Genomic DNA, 25,646 nt, shown 5'->3' with positions numbered 1-25,646 from the left:
TTAAAGTTTTAAGTTCAGTATTTTTAATATTTGAAAGTGAGACATTGTGTGCCTAAAATACCTTATCTCTCAGGGTAGACTAGTTGCTCAAATAATGGTTCTTATTAAAGTAGATTTATTTGAAATATCTAGTCCAAAAACATGAATTTGAATATAGGAATTGTTTAGAGATGCAAAGGACAATATGCTGTCAAAACAAGGCAAGTTATCTGTTTTTTGACTTTACAGACTATTTCTTAACCATGGGCTTGATTGAATTTCCAAGTATGCCCTGTGTGTTGTGGCCTTTAGAGAAAAGATTTAAACACCATAAAAAATCAATTAAGCAATTCAGCAGTTGTGTTATATTTTATGGCAAAACTTTAAAAAATGAAAAAAAAAACTTTCTGCATGCACACAAAATAAATATATCTTAAGTGGGATAAATAATTGTCCAGATAATAGTCCAGGTGAACAATGTCCATATTTTCAGATTAATAAGAATAGAAAGGTACAGGTGAATGAATAAAAAGTACAGAATAAAAAATTTAAAATACAGGCATACCTCAGAGATATTGCGGGTGTGGTTCCAGACCACCGCAATAAAGCGAATATCACAATAAAGCGAGTCACACGAATTTTTTGGTTTCCCAGTGCATATAAAAGTTATGTTTACACTGTACTGTAGTCTGTTAAGTGTGCAATAGCATTATGTCTAAAAAAACAATGTACATACCTTAATTAAAAAATACTTCATTGCTAAAAAATGCGAAGTGAGCAAATGCTGTTGGAAAAATGGCGCCGATAGACTCGCTCGATGCAGGGTTGCCACAAACTTTCAATTTGTAAAAAACCCAATATCTGCGAAGCGCAATAAAGCGAAGCGCAATAAAATGAGGTATGCCTGTATGGTGCTAGGAAGCATTTCTTCATTCCACATTGTCTAGTAAAACTGATTTTATATATATAAAAAAAAGTTAAGGTTGTTACATGAGGAAAATTCAATAGATGGAGTGGTATCTATTGCAATAGAGAGCTGGAGAATGGACAATGACTGGAATGTTTAAAAGGGAATATGGCATTGATGTGCTGAATTGCTTTTATCTTTTTCCCTACAGTATTTTAGTTCTTGTGATCATTTGAAAGAGACAGCCCATTTATTGTTTAATTTAGTAGAAAGAGTTTCTTTTTCATTTACCACCCTACATATTGTAATTTGGGCAGGTTTAAGGACAGGAAATAGTAACATGAAGAATCTTGTATTATTTGAAGTCAGGGGTATTGTATCTCTTTTATTTGAGAAACAGTTGTATTCCCAAACCTATAGAAAGTTGTATTCCTTTATATTCAGCAGTACAGAATCTGCACTGTGCTTAAAAATTACTATTACATAAGAAATAGTAAATACTTAATTAAGGCTGTAGCATGTTGGCTCTAACCCAGCAATATAATCTGTTAACGTGGACCCCTGCATCCCACATAAAGTGCACTTGTTATTAGTGGGATTCCACATTCCTGGATGTCTGAATTAATGGTTTCCAGCATGGACTGAGAGGCCACGATGTAAAGATTCAGTTACATGTCTTAAAATACATTTTTCATTGTACATTTGCCATTTTTAATCACTATGAAGTCTATAGTGAGATTAAATAATTGTTTATTTTCTTATAACCACTGTGCCAAATTGTGACTCAGCCTTATTGTGCGGGAATACATAATCATACCAGTGTATTAGCAGCATGTACTGCACAAAGTCTGTGCACAGCATGGTTGACTCCTTCCCCTGAGTGACGGGAGCTGAGGTGGTGCAGTGACTGGAGAAGGCACAATCCCTTAATGCCATTCCTCCTTACTCAAAGCAGATTGTTACTTTGTGATTCAGCTCACCACGCAGATTAGTGGCTGTCAACTTCTTTCATTCCAAAAACTTCTTTCCCTCATCATGACTGTCATGAAACCCCTTGCACCTTTAGCTGAAGCCTTGCATTCACTTACTAATAGAGAAAAGACAGGTTAATTGCAAACATCTCCCTCCCCTAACACTTGTTGACAGATTCAAGATTGAGAACCTCTACCCCTCTTCCAGAAAAGCAAAATGAAAGAGTTTGTGCTGATCAGGGGAATATTCAGCAATGGCAGAGCCACATTTAGCAAACAAAAGCCATGCATTTCTATGTATTCCCATCAACAGATTCAAAGCAGTCATGTGGAAACCAACAAATACAAGCAAGGAAATGCAGCTGCTGCTGCTGTGGCCATTTGTTCACATAGAACAGTGGCAAGAGAGACTTTCAGTCAAATCCACCAATTTTAAAGCTTCATTAAATATTTTTTTTTCAATTCTGCTATCATTTTCCTTCCCTGCATTGGTTCCTAGCAAATTGAATCCAAATTGGATACACTAGCAAAGTGTATCCAAGTCATTTGGGAAGAAAAAGGGGTTTGGACTGAAGATGGTCCAAAACTTGAGAGAGTCCAAAAAATAGCCACCTGTATGATCAGAGTCTTGCATGACAAGCTGTAAGAGGCAAGGCTGAGGGACCTGGGACTCTTCAGCCTGAAGAAAAGAACGCTGAGGGGACCTGGTAGCAGCTTACCGCTACACTAGGGGAGTACATCAAGGGCTTGGTGAGCAACTGTTCACCAGGGCACCCGAGGGGAAAACAGGAGTAATGGCCGCAAACTCCTGGAAGATCGATTCAGGCTCAACATCAGGAAAAACATCTTCTCAGTCAGGGTGTCCAGACTGTGGAATAAATTCCCTCCAGAGGTGGTACAATCACCTACCCTGGAAATCTTCAAGAAGAGAATAGGCAGTCACCTTGCTGGGGGCCCCTGACCCCTTTATCTTTCCTGTTTGGTGCAGGGGGCTGAACTCAATGATCTTCCAAGGTCCCTTCTAGCCTTACAATCTGTGAAATCCTACTTACAAAGCCTCTGTGTTCTTGTCAATATTCAAGCATCATTACAATGGCAATGTTGCAATGCCAATCTGATGCAGTTGCAAAAACTGATTGTTAGAAATGCTTAAAAGACATTATTCTCATTTTAATATAACCTGCTAAGGAACAGAAGAACAGGAAGTCCTAGTATGTGGATCCTTCTCATTCATATCTAACAGTTGCTAAATGCTGAGCAAAAGAAGGCATTTGTTTTTGCATTCAGCTCTGTGGAGTTCAGTTGTGTCTCTCCTTAAACTCTTCTAAACAGCTGATCATGAACACCTGCAGCTATGTTATGAATTAATCATTGCAAGAAGGGAAGAGCTTTGCCATTAACGGCAGCAGTAGATCCCTGTATCTGAGACATAGGGCACAATATTTAAGGGACCCCACCTCCTCCTTTACATCCAGTTATGATATTTAAGATCATTCGAGAACAACCCACTGCAAGTTTCATTGGTGCATCAAGTTTGTCTGGCAAAAAAGCATAAGTGGTTGCTCTTGCTAGTCACTCCTCAGCTTTGGAGCTCCCTCCCACTGGAGGCCTACCAAAATCCAAGCCTCCACATCTTTCAGAAGTGTTGTAAGACCTTATTTGGGTAAGATTTTAGCAGGTGGGATTAAAATTTGGATATTGTTTTGGGATTTATCATATCTTTTACTGATTAATGTTAATATATATGTTTTTGATATAATTGTTTTTATAGTAAACTGTCTTGAGTCTTTGTGGGAGGGTGGCATAAAAATCAAATATATGAATAAATCTGTGTTCTCCCAGTTGTATGAGCCTTTGCAACTGTGGCTATAGAGGTAACAAATAAGTGTGATGATCAAAGGACTTTAATAATTATATTTATTGCCAATAATGAAACATGAGATTTTGTAAGTATGTAAGCAGAAAATTCAGATGAGAGGAAATCAGGAAAGATGACCATAACCATGCTTCTGCCTGTTTTTGTGAAAGAGTACAGGACTCTGTAGATCCAGCTTCAGCAACATTTAGTGGCAGGGGGCTTTAGCTGCAGGAGTTCCCCCCATGCTGCCACAGGGACAAATGCCAGTTGTGGCTGAGTCCTACTGTCTGCCTTCCCATCATTCCAGCCAGGAAAGGTTGCCTACCCCTGACATAGAAAGATTTACTCAGAAACAACCCATTCATTTTAGGTTATAATGTGAACATTTTCTTTCCTGTTGCCACAGTTATCTGAAAGACTAAAATAAGTTTCAGGTTTTGTTTGAATGGTTGAAGCAAGTTGCAGTCTAGTGTTCTCTACCCTATGGTATGGGCAATGCCTATACCCATGTCTTGTGCAAAACAAAACTATAAAGATGATTATTTGTATTCAAAACTCCTGTTGTAAATTTGTAGGTACACTTTTGTTTAGTGAGCTGTTAATTCAAGTGAATGAAGTTAACTGGTATCCTACCTGTTATTCCATCTGAGAGTTGATTTGGTACGTTACCATTATGGGATTATATTTTCTCTAGCTTCTGAAATGGTGCTTATAATATTGAAGTGTCTTCCAATACAGCATTGTTCTTAGTACATAAACATTAGCACACCTCCTCTCTCTGGCAGCAGGGAAAGCAAGTGTAATGGACTTTCTCATTTTTTTTTTGTTTCTATTTGGAATAGGAATTGTTTTGGCGTGTTGTTTTGCTCTTTACAGTAGGGGTTATGGTGGTTTTTAGTAAAGAAACCTAGGGATAATAAAATAGGTAACCTAATATTTTTCATAGAACTATAATGTTTCATAATACTAATTTTTTTTTAATGGAGTCTCTTATTTTAAGTTGGCTTAAGCATGAAAATGTCCCTGAACTCCTCTAAATACAGATTAAACTAGCTATTCCACCTTTATTATTATTTAATAGGATCTATATAGAACATTTCTTTTTTTTAATGTTTGTCTGTGTCCTCTGAGCAATGTATGTACAATGTGTGTCTGGCAGCGAATTCTTTCTTAGAATTTGTGTACCTATATAAATGAAATGTAAAAGCACAAAATGTGTGCCAACACATTTTATCAAATGGGACTTCTGTGTAGTTAATGTATGCAGCAGTTCAAGTACTATCGAATGTAAATGATGAGGTGATATTGATGAAAGGAGGGGATTGAGGTCTCGGGGGGCGCTGATGACGGATTGAACAGAAGCGGCCTTGCACCGCACGTAACTCAAGTCTGTCGTCTTCACTGCTCAAAGCCATAATGGGAGGTGGCAGTCTGAAATGAGTTGCCACGGCAAAGAGTATTATTTTTGAAATGCTTTCACACAAATCACTAGGCCCTGCATACAACTTAGTTTCATGCTTTAATGTCATCAGGAGGCACAAATTGGTGTGTCTAATTGTTTGCCACCTGCCAGCAAAATGAGCTGCCAGCCAGCCAGACGGGTTTGATTGTCTGTCAGCTATTCAATAGATTGAGAGTGACAACATCAAAAATTTCACTTCAAACTCTGAAGCTTTGAGCAGCTTTTCAGAGACCTCTTCCCCACAAGTGCTTCTGGACAACTGCATTTTTCAATTAGTTTTCAATATATTGCTGCCTTCTGCCTCATCTGTCTTAAGGTAGTGGTAATTACATTATAAGCTATATAAACAGATTTCTGGGACACCAGAGCCTGGACACCCAAAGTTATGACACGTCTTTTAACATCAGGCTGAATTCCTTACAAATACCATCCAGGGTGACATCTTTGGAAGATGTCTGGGTTATCTGTCCTAGATTTGTAACTGTAATTGAGCACAGCCTGCCAATAATTCCTTCCTTTTTTCTTTTTTTTTTTTAACATGTATCTGTTATTAAAAATCAATTTCTATTATTCCTACCATCAGATTTTTTATGTGGTTTGTCCCTCTAGAAACAATCAATATTAATAGGAGTTGTGAAACTGTTTCACTGATTCTACATGGTACTCATTCTACAATGTATGGTTGGTCTATTACAAGTCTTTTTGCTAGAAAGTTTCTAGATTGAAGTTAATAATCGGAGTCATTTTGCTTTTATGCTTTATGAATTTCTCTTAAAATTATACAGTGAGTCTTACAAATATTCTATTCTTTGGAGTGTTATTTCAGTAAGAATAACCTTTGCATTGGTATTATGCAGAAATTTTTATTGTACCATGAAATCCTGGTAATGAGAAGAAAATCTGAATTTATGCTGTTAGGTATCCCTGAATTGGCTTTAATGCCAAGTCTTTCTCTTTGTGTAGCATGGGCACATGCACACTGCAAATCTTTATACATTACAGGTCCATTTTTAAGTGCTGTGGCTCATGTTTTAAAGGTATTTTGGGTTTTTTTCCAGTTCTGTATGGTCTAATAGGGCTGATTTTAGAAGTATTTAGTTACTAAAAGTGGAGATAGGCACCTAGTTGGTTTTTTCAAAAATGCTTAGGGGAACCTATTTTCCATTGAAACCAGAAAGGCACTTTTGAAAATACCACTAGCTGCCAGGCTATATTTTAAAGGTATCTAGATACCTTAAAAAGTCTGACCCAGAGTTCTTATCCAGGTACTAATTTGAGCACTCTTCATTTGTTTGAATGGGAGTAGAAAATACAGTTTTCTACTGCATCTTGAATGGGTGAGAAAGCATCATAAATGCAATCATATACATTAGAATGAATGTTCTTGTACACTGTCTAATTTTCAAAATGTCCCCCTCTACTTAGCAACGACTTGAAAGAGTAACACTAAAGGTAAGATTTTTCAAAATACTTGGTGTTGAGTGAACCCTGGGCATTTTTCTGTTGTTTAAAAAGGGAGCAATTAAACCAAAACTAAGCACTTCGGAAAACTCCACCATAAATTTTTGGATGAAAGTATTGATGATTGTGTAGTACGTCTTCTCTAAGTATGCAGGTATGGAAAAGAAGATGTATTAGCTATCAAAAGGGAGACGTTTGTTACCAATTTCACTAGTACCTCAGCTGCAACATTTTAGATATGGGTATGTGATGTGTTACAGTGATGCCATAACAAAGTGATAGTCAGTATTAAAATAGCATTTCAATTTTAAAACCTTGTTTCAGTTTCAATCATTTTTTTCCATTGCAATGTTTTTGATGGGAAAAAGGTTATACAAACTTACCAAATTTTAATGAAAAAAACGATTTTATTCAAATCCTTCAGGTTTTAATTGAAAATCCTAAAGCAAAAAAAAAAAAATGGTTTTGGTGAGCTCCCCATCTCTCAAAATTCAAAGCAGATGTCATGACAACACAATTTGTGAGCACAAGATATCCTTCCAAACAGATATATAATTACAGGGTGCTTGTGTGTGCTGAGAGAGTTGGTAGGAATGCACCTAATCAGAGGATAACTGTAGTTATAGATATACTTGCACCTTTGCACCCTATTGTGGCCACAGAACTTCTGGAGAGAAATATTAGCCGTCTGGATCACTGTTTCATTCCTCTTGGTTTCTGATCCTGTGGATATAAGCACTATCTTTTCTATAATTTTTTTGATTGTGAGCTCCACATACAAAGGACAATTCTAGAGACAGATCCTCCCACCTGGGATTATGGCCAGCTATCTGAGCATCACAGACCTTCCTTATTTATACTTTGGGCCATCCTGACCTAATCTGCTCTTCTCTGCTAATAATGGCTTAGGAGTTTACATAACCTCACAAAGTATCTGGCTCAGGCTTTTTATGTTCCAGCGGGCTCTCCTGTAGTCTTGTGGATATTTTGCAACAATTCATGCTTAGCAAAGGTGCCTTTTTCATCAGCGAGTAGCTAGTGTTTCTCCGAGGAATGGGCAAAATACAGTAGCCTTTGAAGGGGCAGAACTTTTCAGCTCTAAAAGAAATGAAGATTTTCACACCCTCAGGGGCCATGTCCAGACAAGAGCAGCTGTGTGGTTTATGGCACCGCGGATGAGTCTACAATGCCTCACACTGCACATTCAGGCATTTGCCACACTGCTACCTTGCAGCACATGGGGTATTTTTTTGACAGGCTGTGCTGCTGCTTCTTGTCCCTGGGGAACCAAATATCTACACTCATCTGGATGAGACCAGGCTATCCTGAGACCAGGGACACCGGGCTATCTTGTACTCTTTTGAAGTTTCTACAGCTTTCCCAAAGAGGAAGCATAAATATCCTCCCAGATTCAGTACAGGCTTCTGTTCCATTCTGCATATGCTGCTCTCCAGAGCTCTGAAGAAACACTAGTACTTCCACAAGGGGAAGCAGCCTTTCTTTCTCTTCATTCCCTCAACTCATTTTCTCCAGGCAACAGGCAAAAGCTTTGAGACAATTAAAGGATGCATGCTACTTCCCACTGTCCGGAATTATATTATTGAAGTGGTTCTCAACCTCAAACTCGAGATCAAGATAGATTTGTTAGCTATCCTAATTCCTGCCCTGGAATTAGGGATTAGTTCACATATGTGGATTTTTAGGATGTATATTTTCATGCCTTCACACAAAAAGACTGTCAATTGTTGGCCAGGACCAATACAAGGTACTTCTGTTTGGACTCCAAGTAACTCATAGATTTTTCACTAATGTCCTTGCAATAGTGGCATCCCACCTTAGATAGAGCAACATCACAATTTGCCCATAATTAGCTGACTGGCTAATGGTGGCTTCCCTGCTCAGTAGGTTGCAGATAATGCCTAAAGCTGCCCCCTGTACCTCTTGGTTTCAGCTCAGAGACTATAGTAATGAGAACCACTTATCACTAAGACTACATCAGCCAGAGCCTGTCTTCCTCAAGACTACAGGTGTACAACTCCCAGCCCACTGACTAGATCTGGCTCTGGGAGCAGTTTCACCCAGCGTGCAGGGCTCCACATGGGTCTGAACATTTGGCAGCAGGGGAGAGGATCAGTGGCAGTGTTATTTGCTGCTTCCCTGCTGCTAAATTTCTGGACCTCTGGGGTCCAGGTAGCATGACAGTAGGTCAAGCATGCAGGGTTCTTTAGGCCTGATCCCAGCATCTGGGGCCCAATCTAGGCATGCAGAGTCAGGTGGCAGCAGTGTGGGGCTTCATCCTGGTGCATAGGGCCCAATTAACCATGTGGACTGCCCTGTACCATTCACCTAGCTCATGGGGCCAAAAGGTTGGGCACCACTACTCAAAAAACAATTTCCACCTCTTTTGGTCCTCTTGTGACCTCATGAAAGTCAAGGATGTTAATAGCCATTCTAGAACATGTAGTTTCCTGCAACTACACACTGCAATGTGACAGACTTCACATTCTTTCTCAGATCTGCCAAGAAGGGCCTTTTGTGCTCAAAAGCAATCCCACATCTCTCCCAGCTATCCCAACTATAATATTCACTTAATAAAAGGTATTACCTAATCTCAAAAATCTTGCTAATTGCATCTAGATCATTTGCATTAGAGTGTATTGTGAGGTCACTAAGGTGGGCCTAAGTTTACACATACTTTGCCTTTATCAAACAATAAAAATGCAATGTATTTGATGAATAGTCACCTTAGACCATTCTTTAGCATTGTTACTGTTTTGTTATAGAGGCAGAGGGTAGTATCTACATATCCTAAGGTTTAGGATGTCACTATAAATAAGTCTATGCCTTTATCATCTCAAGATTTGGTTACTGAAGAGCATGCCACTTGTTTGTTTCATTTGATACCCATCCAGGACTTCAGCTAGTCCAGAACACAAAAAAGTGTAGAAGCACCTTCTGCATGAACTGTAACACACAGATGCTCTACGCACACCTCCCTTTTGTTTTCAAGTGCCATTCAGTGGTATTTTTGGCTTATGATTTATGATGTGGTTGAATTAGCTCCCTTGGGTGCCACCTGTTTCATTCTGTTCTTGCTAACATTTGAGATGTCAACAATTTGAGTTGACAGGCCCTAGTTTTAATTAAGACGGGTGGATAAATGACCTGGTTAATTCATAGGCTGGATATGTGGCATGAGGCCAATCTGTGGAATGGATCCAGTGCTTGATGTCTGCCCATGGACCAGATGAGTGGCTTAGGGCTTGTGGAACTGCATCATCTGGCCCAGGGGACTCCCCATAGATATGAATTTGGTGGTGTGTCAAGCAGCAACAGTCTTCATTTCCAAGGCTCCAAGAGACACCACAATTAGGTCAGTTTTGGTCCTGCCACTGTATTTCCTAATTAACACAGCTTGTTATATGGATCATAATAACCCAAAGAGAAGTCTATACCAGGGACTGAGTGTTTTATCCATACCCATTGCTTCATATTTGCTATAGAAGTCAAAGTTCAGTAATGCATCTTGTAGTTTGAATAGACAGTGGTGAGTTAGGTATTCCTCCTTAAGGAGCGTGAGTCACACTCTCAAATTAAAATCAAAGAAAGCTCTATCTCCTCTACAGATGAGTTGCACCCATTATGGTAGAAAAGTCCACTATACCAGAGAATTAAAGTTGTCCAACATGATTTTTCTCCATGAGCTTTAAATAATCTTTAGGTTTCTTGATTCTAGGGCTTTTGAGGGTAAGGATCAGGAGTTTGAACTTAATGTTATATTCTGTAAGACTATAAAGAAGTATCCACAGGGCATGCAAAGGATCACTATGCTTCTCCATAAAGAAGCATCCAGACTGGTTTGATGAGAATTATAACTAAATTTAAGCTCTCACTGATGGAAAAAAAGAGAGCCTTCAAAGCTTGGCGAAATGACATCAACAACAAATAGAAAACAGACTGCTATCACCACATTAATGCTGAGACCTACAGGAAGATTCAAGATTGAAGGAACAAGTGGTGAAAGGACAAAGCAAAAGAGATTGAGAAGTTTGCCAACAACCATGCCATGCATAGTTTCTTCCTTTCAACCAGCAGCCACGCCATGCATAGTTTCTTCCTTGTCTGTTTTCTGTTTGTTGTTAATGTCATTTTGCCAAGCTTTGAAGACTCTTGTTTTTCCTGTCAGTAAGAGCTTGAATTTAGTTATCATTCTCATCAAACCAGTCTGGCTTGACGAGAGCCAAATGCACAAAGAGCTGTCCCTCTGAGGCCCCAGGATGGAACAACGCTCTTTCAAGACGGATCCACCATCAACACATGGTGAAAGGAGACTTTCAAGAGCTCTTGGACTGAGTTTCTAACTTTAAAAACAGTCCACAACACCTTGTTAAGTATTACCTTGCCATTGAAGGCCTTGAAAGCCATTAAGTAAATGAAAAAGCATGTGGTTCTAATGGAATACCAGTTGAAATTTATAAGCAAGGCGGAAAGAATTTCTCTCATCAGCTACACATTGTTATTCTGAAAGTCTGGAAACACAAATAGATTTCCACTGACCTGAAACATGCCAAAATCATTACCATATTCAAGAAAGGAGATGGATTGAATTGCAGCAATTATTGTGGCATAACACCATTGTTCATAGCTGGAAATCTACTCGCCTTCCTTGCTAAGTAGATTCTACATGAGTACCAATGTGATTTCAGACCACCCAGAGGTACCATAGATTCATAGATGTTAGGGTTGGAAAGGACCTCAATAGATCATCGAGTCCGACCCCCTGCATAGACAGGAAAGAGTGCTGGGTTCAGATGACCCCAGCCAGATGCCCATCCAGCCTCCTCTTGAAGACTCCCAGGGTAGGGGAAAGCACCTTGGGAGACCATTCCAGACCTTGGCCACTCTAACTGTGAAGAAGTTCCTCCTATTGTCCAGTCTAAAACTGCTCTTTGCTAGCTTATGGCCATTATTTCTTGTGACCCCCGGGGGTGCCTCGGTGAATAGAGCCTCACCACTTCCTGTCTGCACACCCATGATGAATTTATAGGCAGCCACAAGGTCACCTCTCAACCTTCTCTTGTGGAGGCTGAAGAGGTCCAGGTGTCTTAGTCTCTCCTCATAGGGCTTTGCTTGCAAGCCCTTAACCATACAAGTGGCCCTTCTCTATACCCTCTCCAGGTTATCCACATCCCTCTTGAAGTGTGGCACCCAAAACTGCACGCAGTATTCCAACTGTGGTCTGACCAGTGTCCGATCGAGGGAAAATATCACCTCCTTGGTTCTGTTTGTCATGCATCTGCTGATGCACGATAAAGTGCAGTTAGCTTTTCTGATGACTTCATCACACTAATGACTCATGTTCATCTTGGAGTCCACAAGGACTCCAAGATCCCTTTCTGCTTCCGTGCTACCAAGCAGGTTATTTCCTAAGCAGTAGGTATGCTGGACATTTTTCCTTCCTAGGTGCAGCACTTTGCATTTCTCCTTGTTAAATTGCATTCTATTGTTTTCTGCCCATTTGTCCAACCTGTCCAGGTCTGCCTGTAGTTGTTCCCTGCCCTCCGGTGTGTCCACTTCTCCCCACAGTTTTGTATCACCCGAAAATTTGGACAGAGTATACTTCACTCCCTCGTCCAAGTCACTGATGAAGACATTGAAGAGTATCAGTCCAAGGACCGAGCCTTGTGGGACCCCACTGCCTACTCTCTTCCAGGTCGATACCAACCCATCCACTACCACTCTCTGGGTATGACCCTCTAGCCAGTTTTCCACCCACCAGACTGTGTAATCATCCAAGTCACAGCCTCTTAACTTGTTCACCAGTATGGGCTGGGATACCATATCGAAGGCCTTCCTGATGTCTAAGTAAACGATATCAATCCCTACTCCTGTGTCGAGGTGTTTTGTAACCTGGTCATAAAAAGAGACTAGATTAGTCAGGCATGATCTACCCGCTATGAACCGTGCTGATTTCCCCTCAGCATAATTTTTCCTCCTGGGCCCTCACATATATGAGCCTTAATAAACTTTTCAAAGACTTTGCCAAGGATGGAGGTGAGACTGGCTGGCCTATAGTTGTCTGGATCCTCCTTCCTCCCCTTCTTGAAAATAGGGACCACATTGGCCCTTTTCCAGTCCTCCGGGACCTGTCCCATGCACCACGAGTGCTCAAATATTCTTGCCAGTGACTGTGCAGTGGTATCGACCCATGCCTTCAGTACCCTTGGATGGAGCTCATCCAAGATATGATTCTTGTTGCTAGACAACTGCAGGAGAAGTGCTGCAAGCAACACCAAGATCTTTACATGGCATTCATTGACTTGACTAAGGTCTTTGGCTCAATCAACAGAGAATCCCTATGGAAGACCCTAATGATATTTGGATGCCTGCCAGAATTTGTTCCCATTATCAGATTGTTTCATAACAACATGAGAGCAACCATCCTAAGCAACAGCTCAGAAATGGCCTCCTTCATTATTAAAACTAGAATCAAGCAAGGATGTGTGATTCCAGAAACATTATTTTCCATCTGTATCTCAGCTATTCCACTTCTCATTGCTGACCAACCTCCATCTGGAGTCAGCATCCAGTATCTCATGGATGGGAGTCTCTTTAACATCAATTGGTTACATTCCAAGTCCAAGATAACCAACACCTCTATTTACTAAACCTCAGTACAGTGATATCTGTGTTGTGTGTTACCACTCAGTTGACAAGTTCCAGGCCACACTGTATTGCTTCTATGAAGTGTATGAAATGGGTGGACTCACTGCCAAGTTCACAAAAACCAAGATACTTTACTGATCCAGCACAAGCCAACCCGCTGCTCTTCCATATATTACGATTAGTGGACATCCTTTGAAAAATCTTGAGTGTTTCCCCTACCTGGGTGGCCACCTTTCCCAAAAAGTAAATATAGGTGATGCACAGTATTCACTAGTGTATAAAATCTGCCACTGCTGCCCTGGACATTTCTGAAATCATATTTTTGATGATCGTGACATCAGGAGCCAAACCAAATTTCTTGTTTACTAGGCTGAAGTTCAGAACATTACCATCCATGATGTCCTTGTAAAGAACAGAAAAGACAATTGGAAGAACAGAAAAATGAATGCCAGTATTCTAGCTCAAGCAAACTGTACAAGAATTGAAGCCATGTTTGTATGGCACCAGTTCAGTTGGACTGGACACATCAGAAGGATGCATGGCAACCTGCTCCTAAAACAGGTCCTATATTCCCAACTCACTGATGGCTTCCACTCCAGAAGTGGGCAAAAAGAGATTCAAGGACACCTTAAAGAAGAGATGTGATATTAACATCAATACTTGGGAGACTTGAGCACTGAATTGCCTCTGGTAGCACCAGGGTATCAATCACTTGAAGCAAACTCAACTCATTATGGAGGCAGATAGACAAAAGAAACAAAGGAAAAGATCCATGACCCAAGATTACCATGCCGAAATGCTTCCTCCTGGAATTGTTTGCCATGTCTGCAGTGAAACATGCAGATCTCAGATTGCCCTTCTCATTTATATCTGGACTCACCAATGATCCTCCTATTTATTGGAAAACTGTCCTCCTTGTACTGAGGGACTGCTGGCAGTGAAAATGCTATAAGACTCTGTTTGAGAATGGTGAACAATATATTTCTGGTGTTACAGAACATGGCAACATTTCACCTCAGTATTAGACTTCCAAAAGTCTGAGAGCTTAATGCCTGTGTATATTGTATTGCTGTATTTCAAGAAAATGACATACATGTATAAGCAAGGACATAATCTGCCAGAATGAGAGAAACTGTTCCCTAGCTCACCAGTGATGATAAACTGTATTATCATTAATGCTGCCATGTAGAAGCTTACTATCAGCAAGAAATTTAGGATCATCTCTGAGTAAAACTAAATTGAAAGGAGATTGTATTGTGACTGCAAACTTGTTCCTGTGTCACTGAGGAAAAGAGAAGGGCACCCACACTAATGGCTTTTGCCCTGTTTCTACACTGGATGTTATATAGTGATGGTAAAAATTCCTTAACACTTTTACAGTAAAGAGAAATTGAATGGCCCAGGGACCTGTTCTAAAAAACATAGTTCTGGGTGGAAGTTAGGGCACCTGGCTAATTTTTCCTTCACTGTCATCTTAGAGAAAGCAACCTGAGAAACAAAAATATACAGGATTGTTTCCAATCAAATCATGATCATTTCCTTATAGCTGGCATCTGAGCTCTTTGCTGATACTTGACCAGCAAATAGGCCTATTCTTATTATCGACCATAAAAGATACATGCACCCCGCTATCTTTCTAAAATTTCTTGTGGAAAATGCCACCAACCCAACAAATTGTCATAGAAGCAAGAACAGAATGGAGCATGTTGTCCCACAGATTTTGAAGGATCGAGGGTGAATTCCCAAGGAAGAAAAATATAGGTTGGAAATGTCCAATAGTAGAAGATACTTTTAATTGTAGAAGAAAAAGCAGAGGCAGTTGTTTATAATCCTCTGCTTTGGCTGAAGGCGGAGCAGGGTAGCACATTAGAGGATTACTGATTCAGGGAAGCATAAGCTTTCATAGGTAACTCCTTTCTTGAGAGCACGGAGGCAGAAAGGGATCTTGGAGTCATTATTGACTCCAAGATGAACATGGGCCGACAATGCGAGGTCACAGTTGGCAGGGCTAACCGGACCTTGTCGTGCATCCACAGGTGCATCTCAAGTAGAGCCAAGGAGGTGATCCTCCCCCTCTATGTGGTGCTGGTCAGGCCACAGCTGGAGTACTGCGTCCAGTTCTGTGCGCCCCACTTCAGGAGGGATGTGGACAACATTGAAAGGGTCCAGAGAAAGGCCACTTGCATGATCCGGGGACTACAGGGCAGACCCTACAATGAGAGACTGCGGGACCTAAACCTGTTCAGCCTTCACAAGAGAAGGCTGAGGGGGGACCTGGTGACTGTCTATAAACTCACTGGGGGGACCAGAAGGGTTTGGGGGAGACACTGTTTCCCCTAGCACCCCCTGGCATAACAAGGAATACAAATTATTGGAGAGTAGGTTTAGATTAGACATCCACAAGAACTACTTCACAGTTAGGGCGGCTAGGATCTGGAACCAACTTCCAAGGGAAGTGATGCTATCTCCTACCCTGGGGTCTTTAAGAAGAGGCTTAATGCCTACCTGGCTGGACTCATTTGAGTCCAGTTTTTCTCCCGCCCAGGCGGAGGGTTGGACTTGAAGATCTACAAGGTCCCTTCCGACCCTACTTCTATGATTCTATGATTCTATGTAACAACCCACTTCTTCAGATTCTATGATTATGGGCTAGTTTTGTCCTATATTAGAGTTAGACATTATGGACTCCAGCAAATATGTGCAGAACTGGTATCGCATATGTTCTTAAATACTGTACGACAGCATAATGAAGGGGTTCCTAAAAGCAAATCAAGAAAACTGGCTCACTGCTGGCAACTCTAAGAATAGCAGAAAGTCCTTTAATAAGTCCCGCTAATAAGTTGCAACTGCTGTCAGTGTCCTTTAAAGAGAATGGCCTGAATCTCACTGGGTGCAGCTACATGTGCAATTACCACATAACAGTAAACTCTGATAAAGTTTGCTCTAGACTTAATTGCTCCTGCATATTGTGTTTACATGTTCTCCTGGGACTCTAGCACAGTGAGCCAAGGCAGAGCAGCCCTGACTGGCATGGGACCCCAGGGGTCAGCCTGCTAGTCCAGGGTTGCTCTTTTTTTAGCTTAATCTGCTGCACAGGGGCTGGCTGGGGCACAAGGGTGCTACAATGTGGAGCTAGCTGGCAGGCAGCCCCTGCACTGTAGTACTGTCATGTCCCAGATAGTCCTGTTACCATCTACACATGCGTTTGGCTACATGTAACTACTCTGCTATAGGATAGTACTTGTATCGGGCAGTACTATGCTACAGCAGAGTTAATTAGCTTATTGCGGCCTAAAGGTGCTTGTAGATGTAATGGAGGTTTATTCCTTAGAGTTGCATCCTATACCTGCTAAATTGAAAAGGTGGGTTTTTAATTGAAATTCACTGTTTCAATTTTGGGGTTTCCATCACTGTTACGTCAAGGGGCCTGATCCTTTTTTTTTCTTTTCTTTTCTTTTTTTCCCCAGCAGAGCCTATTTGCAGCCAGAGAATGAGCTGTCAGCAGGCTGAGTGGCCCTTGAGCTACAGGGGGTCCCAGCCCTTCCATCCAAAGCAGCAGCATCCTCCCAGGGCTGCCCAGGCAGGCTTCTAGCAGGCTGGGTGCTGCCCCAGCTCGGAGGCAGCACCTGGCTTGATCCAACACTTTCCAGATCCTGAGCTGAGGCAGCTCTCAGCACACTAGCAGCCCACCCAGGTGGGCCCAAGAAGTGCCGCAACCATGGAGGGAAGGACTGGGGCCCCCTGCAGCTCAGGGGTTGCTCCGCCTGCCAGCAGCTCATCCCCTGGCTGTGGGAGAGGTAGGCAGGCTTCACTGAAAAAAACCCAAAGGATTGGGCTCCTCACAGCTTCTGCCTTTAGCAGGAGTCTGCTGAAAGCAGAAGCAGTGAGGGGTCTGATCTTTTTTTGTTTGGCAGAGCTTGCCTGCCTCTCCTACAGCCAGGGGGTGAGCTGGCAATGCAGCACATCAAGACGTAGTTTAGTTTGCAGTGATGCAAACTCATTTAAAACACTCCAACCTCCTGCACATGTACCATTAAACCACACACAGTGACATTTTTGTCACATGTACATGGTAATGGCATCGCATGTACAAGCACCCTAATAGCATCACACATGTAGATGCTTTACTGCAGAGCTAATTAGTTCCACAGTAAAGTGCATGTGTAGACGTGCCCACTGATATTTTAAGCTTGGTGCTTGTTAACCAAGTTTTTAGCTATAACTCAGTATCTCATTTGTTTCTAATAGAGTCAAGTGAGGAGTTAGCAGATAGCACTTCTGTGAGCACCTGATGACTGCAAAAAACTTTTCATCATTCCTGATTTGAGTTTTAAATTGGAATATGGCATAAACCCAGCAAAGGCAAAACTCCTTGTTTGAGCATTTCTTATGCATAGAAAATGAACAAACATCCTTTTTTTTAATTGAATTGTTTGCCCCCAAATTTTAGCTCCCAGGGCTCTATGCAAGGATCTGTTCTTTCCTATATCATATTCAATTTCTAGCCAAACCAGTAAAAACAGATCTACTTTTAAATGTTCTGTTTTAATGAGCCCTTTACACATCTGTTCTGATCTATTTAAAATTTCTAACTACCTTTTGTCAGCACACAGGAAAAGTATGCTTCCCAGCCAGAAGCTGCGGTGAATTAGATGAAACAAAAACTAAGGTGAAATATTTAAAACTATTTCAGGAGAGGGGATGTACCATTTGGTCAATAAATTTATCCTGAACCTCATTTGTTTTGTAAACAAGGTACAAGGATCTAGCAACACTTTAAATATAAAAATGATTGTATTCTGTTCTGAAAAACTACCATCAGGTTTACTAAGAAATATACTGAGAAATCCTTTTTAGAAGCATGTTCTGAAGTGGGTAATATGGCCAAGGATTGGACATATTACCCTAAAAAGCTATATTCTTTTGTTCTTTTATTTCAGTGCTATAATATTCCTAACAGGAGTTTTAGTTGAAAAACTAAGTGCATGTGTTCGGATGAAAAGCATGTGTGTATGTAATGAAAATAAGACTATTTCCCCCCTTCTTGCATTTAAAAACCTTTTCTGCTTCAGATTTTTTTTTCAGTCTTTGGATGAAGCAGGAACTATAGCAATGTTGGCTTTGTATGTAATGTAAAGGAGCACCATTTAGAGTGGGTAGAATGCTACCTATATGATGACAGGCACCCTGGTTAAAAAATTATTACTTAAAGATCCACTTGGTATTTCCCTTCTTTTCATCTGTTAGTGTATACAGTTGGTCTCAGTTTTCAAATGTAAAGACAAATACTGTATCTTCAGGGGGGATGAAAATGTAACTATGAATAAATACATATTTCTATATAGTCCCTATTCTTTTATCTTAAAGGCTACAGACACTTGCAAATGCAGTGTTTGTTTGTTTTTTTCTTTTTGGGAATTAAAACTAGCATATTTTAAGCTGTACCTGTGAGATTCTGCTGTATTACACCTTGTATGCCCTGTTTGTCTGTCCAGCAGGGAAAACAAAATACAGTGGCATACAACTAAAATGGGGTGCAAAGGGCAACCGCCCCAAGTGCAAGAAAAAAAAATGGTTGCTGCTGGTAGCTGCATGATCACAGTCAAGACCACTGCCCTCTGCCCTGGGCTCCATCTCTAAACTGTTGACAAAATACATGTAATAGATTTTACAGTCAGTTATAATTCACTATGTAATATTTAGGGCAGTAGAGAATCAGGTGCTATGTTTATGTGTTACCTATGATCTTTGTCATCTTAGATGCTGTGGTAAGACCCTCTGATAGCACTGGTATATATACTGCTTTGCCATAATAATTCCCATATTTAGCACTTTACACTCACAAATCACTTTAGTGTAACTGACAAGTATTAGTCCTTACAAACAACACCTTTGTGAAAGAGGTGGCATTTCCAATTTACAGGTGTTGAAGTGGAAGCAGAAGTTAGCTAAGTTTTGCGTGATCACATAGGTGATGACACAATATAAAGTAAAACCCAAGAGTTCTTAATTTTCAGCCTCAGGTCTATTAGACCTCAATGACTGCTGTAAGAAGTAAAGAAAATATTGTTGTGTGATGTTTTCCTTATCACTATGATTAAAAAAAAAAAAAACAAGCCCAAAAGTTACTCCTTTGTGATGTTTTACAAACCTGTCATATCTTCCTCTGCAGGAGCGTTGTTGTTCCAGTAAAGAAACCCCCTCCAGGTAGTCTTGCTGTCACTACAGTTGGAGCTGCTACTGCTGGAGGTGGATTGCCACCGGGTACAACACCTAATATATTTGCTGCTACAGGAGCAACACCAAAAAGTATGATTAATACAACAGGTATTGTCCTTAAATATTTTTGTGACCCTCATTTTTTCTTTGTGTTTTTGTCCTACTGTCTCTTTTCTGTTTTTAATGGACTCTTAAAAACAAAAAAATTGAAGGCTCAAGTATATACCTTGTACCTTGAGGAACACAGTCTCCTTTTGTTATACATGCATTACATCTGTAATGCCTATGTGAATTATACAACCCTATATAAATGCATATATATAATCCTAGAGTGGTGTCTTAGAAATATTGAATGTTGCATGAAAATGAGGTAATTCTCTCAATGCTTCCTCTCTGCAGTAAAAGGAGAAAAGGTAAAAAACAAAAACAACAACAACAACAACAAAACCTCCTGTGTGCCCATAAATATACCCTAGATTTGAGGAGGGAATTCCTTGCTGACACTGAAGCTGGTGATTAATCTGTCAAAAAAAAAAAGTTAAAAAAATAAAAAGTCAGCATAGCATGTTATGAGTCTTTTAAATGTATTTAACAAAAAAATGCATTTAAACTCATTTTAATATTAACTATTGTCCAAGGAGGAGTTTAATTTCTCCTTAAAGATGACCTATAAAAATGATAGAGTTGGGAGCTTGTCCTGCTTCGAGCAGGGGGTTGGATTAGATGACCCCCTGAGATCCTTTCCAACCCTAATTTTCTATCATGTAAATAAGAAGTGCAAAAGGTTGTGATTTTTTTTCCCCTCCGTTACGATTACATAAATATGGTCTTTTGGGGAATGCTATTTTCGTTTCAACTTTAATAGTAATAACTTAGGGTTTCTCTACCTCATTGGAATCTATGGATGATAGGAAATTGGGTAAGATTTATAAATCTCTGGTTTTAGTCTGTTTTGCCTCTCAACTTTATACCTAAATTACTGGAGAGAAGAAAAACCCTGTGTAAGGCTTAGGAACTTCAGTTAGTGATTGAAAACACTTAAATCTCCCTGGATGTTTTGGAGAATAGAGAGGGAGAAAATTTCCAGCCACTTTGTATTTCACAAAGTAGCAGGATAAACACTTATTGTCTCCCTTTGTAGAACACCCTCAGCTACTGTCTTTGTCAATACTTCTAGGCATGGGAAATTCAAATGTTTATCATTTTCAGAATAACACTGCTCTATTGAACTAAATACATTTGTTCCATTTGCATCTGCTTCTGCTTGCTTGACATGGATCCCCTTTTTTTGTACCCATGTTTCACAAGACAGCCCCATACTGGAAGTCTTTCTTTTTTCCACATAGTGCTATATAGCACTGGGCTTTTCAGTGTTTTCAACATATCAAAAATACTATATAACTTTAAGAAATTAGCTATTTTTTGGCCAATGGTTGCTATTAGAGAGTAATCATTACTCACAAACTCTTCTCACTATATAGTACAGGAAAAGTCTACACATCAGATTCCACAGTGTGTTTTTTGTGGGAAAATGTTGCCTTTTCATAGTGATAGCTGCCCATTTTTTTTTATTGGAACCATTTTTGTTTGGCAGACTGTGCCCAACAGGTTTACTGGAAAATACTGACTAGAAGGTGGGTATTAGACAGATGTTTTGATACTAAAGGGCACTCTTATAATGCAACTCCTGGGTTTTAGGTTTGTGTGATAATGTAGGGGGATACAAATGCACAAAGCTACTCCAACTTTACCTTGCTTCAATCAGAATTAGAGATAGGGCAGTTTAGCTTGCTTACATCATGCAGATGTAGGAGTTACAATAGAACAGCTAGTGGTAGTGGACACTACCAAAGAGCAGCTGAGAAGCTACTAAAGTGTATATTTGTCCATACTCAGTATTTCAGCAAGTTTTACTAGCTGTAATTATGCAGAACTACAAATGTACTAAGCTTTTTTACCGGCCCTAGAAAAAGGGAGTTGATTGCTTGTTTGGGCTACTTTCATTTTATGAAGCTTTTTGTGCCTAAATTCACCTGGATACATTTTTATAGGAACATTCTGTTCTCAAGAAATATAGGGTCTTCATAAAGTCCTTGTGCACTTTTAAAGTTTAATAACTTAGGTTGTAGGTATGATAGGAACAATCTGTAAATGGCATTTAAAAGCAAATTTATTAAAGTTTTAGGACACCTAGAGTACACAATGCTAGACTTCAACATAACCACCATCCATCATGATACAGTACTCAATCCCATCTTCCAACTCCTTGAAAACATTTCCCAGTTGCTGTTGAGTTACTACACTAATTGCATTGGTGATCCTAGCCCTAAGTTCCACCAAAGAACATGGTTTTGACAAGCAAACTACACTTCTAACATGTCCCCATAAAAAGAAGTCCAACGGTGACAGATCAGGTAAATGAGGTGGCCAAGCAAGTGGTCCACCTCTGCCTATCTACTTCTCTGGGAAAACATTATTCAGGAACTGTCGTACATTCAGAGCATAGTGGCACAGAGCTCCATCTTATTTAACAATAAATTTCTTATTACTTATGAAGTCTAGCATTGTGTACTCTAGTTGTCCTAAAACTTTAATAAATTTGCTTTTAAATGCTGTTCACAGATTGTTTCTATCATACCTACAACCTAAGTTATTAAAGTGCACAAGGACTTTATGAAGACACTGTACAGTTTAAAAGTTGCATTGTCCTCATTTCTAAAAGTTAGAACATAATTCCTGTGTCCTTAAAGTTGTACATGTCAAGTATGAAAAAATGCAAATCAAAAATTGATTAATGTATTTGTTATGTTGAAGGCATGTTGGATGTATGTGTTTGTCCGTGTTGAAACTTGTCGTCGTGTTCTCTTTTTTTTCTTCCATTTCACCCAATTAACTAAAGTATTGAATTTACAGCTTCAGCTACTTCAGTCATATTATACCTGCAATAATTAATTTTAAATGATATGTGTCTGATCTTGAAGAGCATGTGTTTAAAGTTATCAGGTGTCATTCAGTTTATATGCTAGCTGTTGTGCTTAAAAAGTCCTTGATAAAAAGATGGTTAATTTTTCAAGACAGCATTGAATTTCACTAAATGATAGCTTACTGTTGTGGAAAAAAATGTTATACGGTCATTTGGAGAGACTAGATGCCCCCCAAATCTTCTATTTCCAGCTTTTATATGATATAATAAATATACTTTTATAGATTCTGGTTGAGTTTTTAGGATAATTATTACAAAAAAAAAAATCAAGTTCTCTCTCATTATAGATTCCCATCACAGTCAACATACCACAGCTGCCCTACTGTCAGTGTCATACAATGCTCTTTAGACCCTTAGTCTCTCTGGAGTTCCCCCTGGTGGAATCAGGCCCTCCCCCTTCGCTGCATTCTGCATGAAGCTTCATGGTCCTACAGTTCTTAGACTACATGTCTAGACTGCGAGATTCCTATTACCAGCTCCAACACAACAGTACTGGCATAGTCAAACTCTTTCTTTTTTTTCTTCCTGAAGCCTGTGACAGAGGCTGATTAATATGGCTCAAAACAGTTATTTATTCATCCAGAAGAACATCTCATGCAAAATAAGACAGTAATGGTCTATACACCTGTTTTTACCATACATTAACCTAAATCTTTTCTGGCAAGCTTTTGTTTAGTTCCCCCTAAACTCAGTTACCACCATTCTGAGTTGGGTTAGGATCTGACAGGCAAGCCACTGCTTACAAAACCTTATGGATCTCTGATTTAGTTAGTCTATAAGTAACAAATCTACCTAGACTTCTGTTTGGGTTGGGAGTGACATCTGCTTTGCTATTTCTGTGTTTCCTTACTGTGGGTATTTTTTTAGGCTGTAACTTAATTTGCCATTGTTTTATTTCCTATTTATTTTCAACCTCCCTCCCTTCAACAGATTCTTTTAACTCCTTGCATTCAGGCAAGATAACAGTAAACTGGTAAACTGAGGTGCACGTAATACTAAGGGAAAACCAAATACACAATTCTCTCATTCTTTACACAAGTTCATAATAACAATGACTGTATTATCATGATGATGCAAGAATGTTTTAGCCATTGGAATTTATTTTTAGGGTCATGAAAATATGAGGTAAGACTTATTTTGCTTTCTTTTTTTCAACTGCAGGTTAATGTCTGAGAGGGCTTAAAAACTATAAATACTATACAAGTGCTGAGTATAAACAGTAGGAGGTAGTTTTGTAAAGAAAATAATCTTTAAAAACATTTAAATAGTAATAGAAGTAGAAGAAACATGTTTGTCTGAATATTTATTCTGTTCTTTTTATTAAGTTTCAGTGATAATCTGTTTTCAGAAAATTTCATTTTAAGATCTGTTCTTTGATACATTATTTCTTTTTACTTTTGTATTAAAATATATATTTTTTAAATGTATAGCTATCCTCATCTAGCAGTAGATATAACTGTAAATATGGAGCAATGGCAAATAATATAGGTTATCAATGAGAGTTGCTATATTAGCAAAGTAAGCAATTTTGTTGTTTAGATGTTAAAATCCTTGTAATTAGTAGAGCATGGATAAGATTATATATATATTAAACAGATTGACATACAAGAATAATTATTACATTAAAAAAATCTTAAAAACCCTTGTTTTTCAGACCAAATTATAATCTATATTTATTGTTTGGGGATAGGTGCAGTGGATTCAGGATCTTCCTCTTCCTCTTCGTCCTCCAGCTTTGTGAATGGTGCTACTAGTAAGAACCTTCCAGCAGTGCAAACTGTTGCTCCAATGCCAGAGGATTCAGCTGAAAACATGAGGTGCACATATTTTGATATTATTTACCCTTTCTGACCAAAAAAAAAAAAAAAGTCACATCCAGCCATTGACAAAAAAAAATGTATAAATAATACATAAAGCTTTCTGGGAGGATGCTGTGTTGTTACTAAACTAATATTCTAGACTGCTAATTTGTATAGTATTTAAGTAGTGCTTAACTAAAAAAAAATTAAAATAATTCCAGTCTCTTGAAATGTCAGTGAAGTATTCTGTAATTGGAAAAGTTTTATAGTCTGTCAGCAAGACCCTTCCACATAGCAAAAAACGGAACTGCTTAAAAAAAAGCCCACTCTTGGGACCTGATAATTGGAAGCGGATAAATTTTGCAGAACAAGCAAATGACTTGTACAATACAAGGGATGAAATCATCCGTTCAGGTATTTAGATGGCTGGGTGTTGGTTGTGAGGTAGATAGTAACTGGTGTAGAGGGTCAAGACTTGTGATATGTTTTACTTGTGATGTGTGTGAAGCAACTGTGTGGCTTGGAGAGATGACAGGCCAGCTTTCAGACATAAAATGCCTTTTTTCAAGAACCTTTTAAAGGGCACTTAATGTCCAAATGCTTGCCCATCTCTCCCAACTGTACAGTTGCTCCAATAGAAAAATATAATAAAATACCCTCTTGCCCCTTTTTGTACATTTCCTGAGCCATCATGACTACGATCCTACTTCCTACTAATTCCTGCATGCCTGGAATGTTGTGAGCAAGTGATTTAAGGATCAGGGCATGGAAAGATTGAGGTACATTTGGGCCAATGATTCTAAACCTTTTTAGATGTAAGGCACCCCTGGATAGTTTTGAGGCGTCCATCGGAAAATGTCAGCTTAGTTGTCCCTGCTTTATGCCTAAAGAAAAATGGAGCAGTTTTTCTGTTGCAAAGAACTCATACCACAGCTATTGATTTCTGTTTGAAATTTGTGTGTTTATCTTGTGAATCATATTCACATACCTAACAATGTTAATATTATGTGGCAACCGTGGCACCCTTAAAAGGATCTCAAGGCACCCTAGGGTGCTGTGGCACTCTGGTGGAGAATTACTTGTCTAGGCTTTTTCTAAAAGTGAAATTAGGGAGAAAATTATTATCTATTTAGGAACTGGTCCAGGGTTGGGGAACCAGTCAGCCTAATTGCTGGGACCCTGTAGCAGAGACCTAATACAGTTACTCATTGCATGAGGATGTCCAGTTCTCTAATAAACCAAAGTTGGAACATGAATATAAGAAAGACTCCTAGAAGAAAGTTTTAAACATCCTGCTTTGAGATAGTAGAGAGACAACCCCATTTATTTTTCTCTTAAACC

General features: G+C 39.4%; 1 protein-coding gene and 1 long non-coding RNA gene across 13 annotated transcripts in view; one reads left to right on the top strand and one right to left on the bottom strand.

The window, feature by feature from the left end:
• Positions 1 to 25,646, top strand: part of NBEA (neurobeachin) — an 835,610-nt gene that overhangs the window by 358,656 nt on the left and 451,308 nt on the right. For 11 of the 12 annotated variants that reach the window (XM_090027554.1, XM_090027509.1, XM_090027581.1 and 8 more), the window contains 2 exons: positions 19,477 to 19,631; positions 24,197 to 24,323. In XM_090027554.1, the coding sequence (XP_089883680.1) occupies positions 19,477 to 19,631; positions 24,197 to 24,323 (282 nt within the window). The remainder of the gene's footprint in view (positions 1 to 19,476; positions 19,632 to 24,196; positions 24,324 to 25,646) is intronic. The other variant, XM_090027518.1, reaches the window with a different exon arrangement.
• Positions 1 to 25,646, bottom strand: part of LOC149875094 (uncharacterized) — an 81,409-nt gene that overhangs the window by 16,528 nt on the left and 39,235 nt on the right. The gene's annotated exons all lie outside the window — the stretch shown is intronic.

This window comes from Crocodylus siamensis, chromosome 1, assembly GCF_052110815.1.
Source record: "Crocodylus siamensis isolate JL-2025a chromosome 1, ASM5211081v1, whole genome shotgun sequence".
In the NCBI taxonomy this organism is placed as follows: domain Eukaryota; kingdom Metazoa; phylum Chordata; order Crocodylia; family Crocodylidae; genus Crocodylus; species Crocodylus siamensis.
Note: the sequence above shows the minus strand (reverse complement) of the source record. Positions and strands in the feature narration are given on the sequence as shown.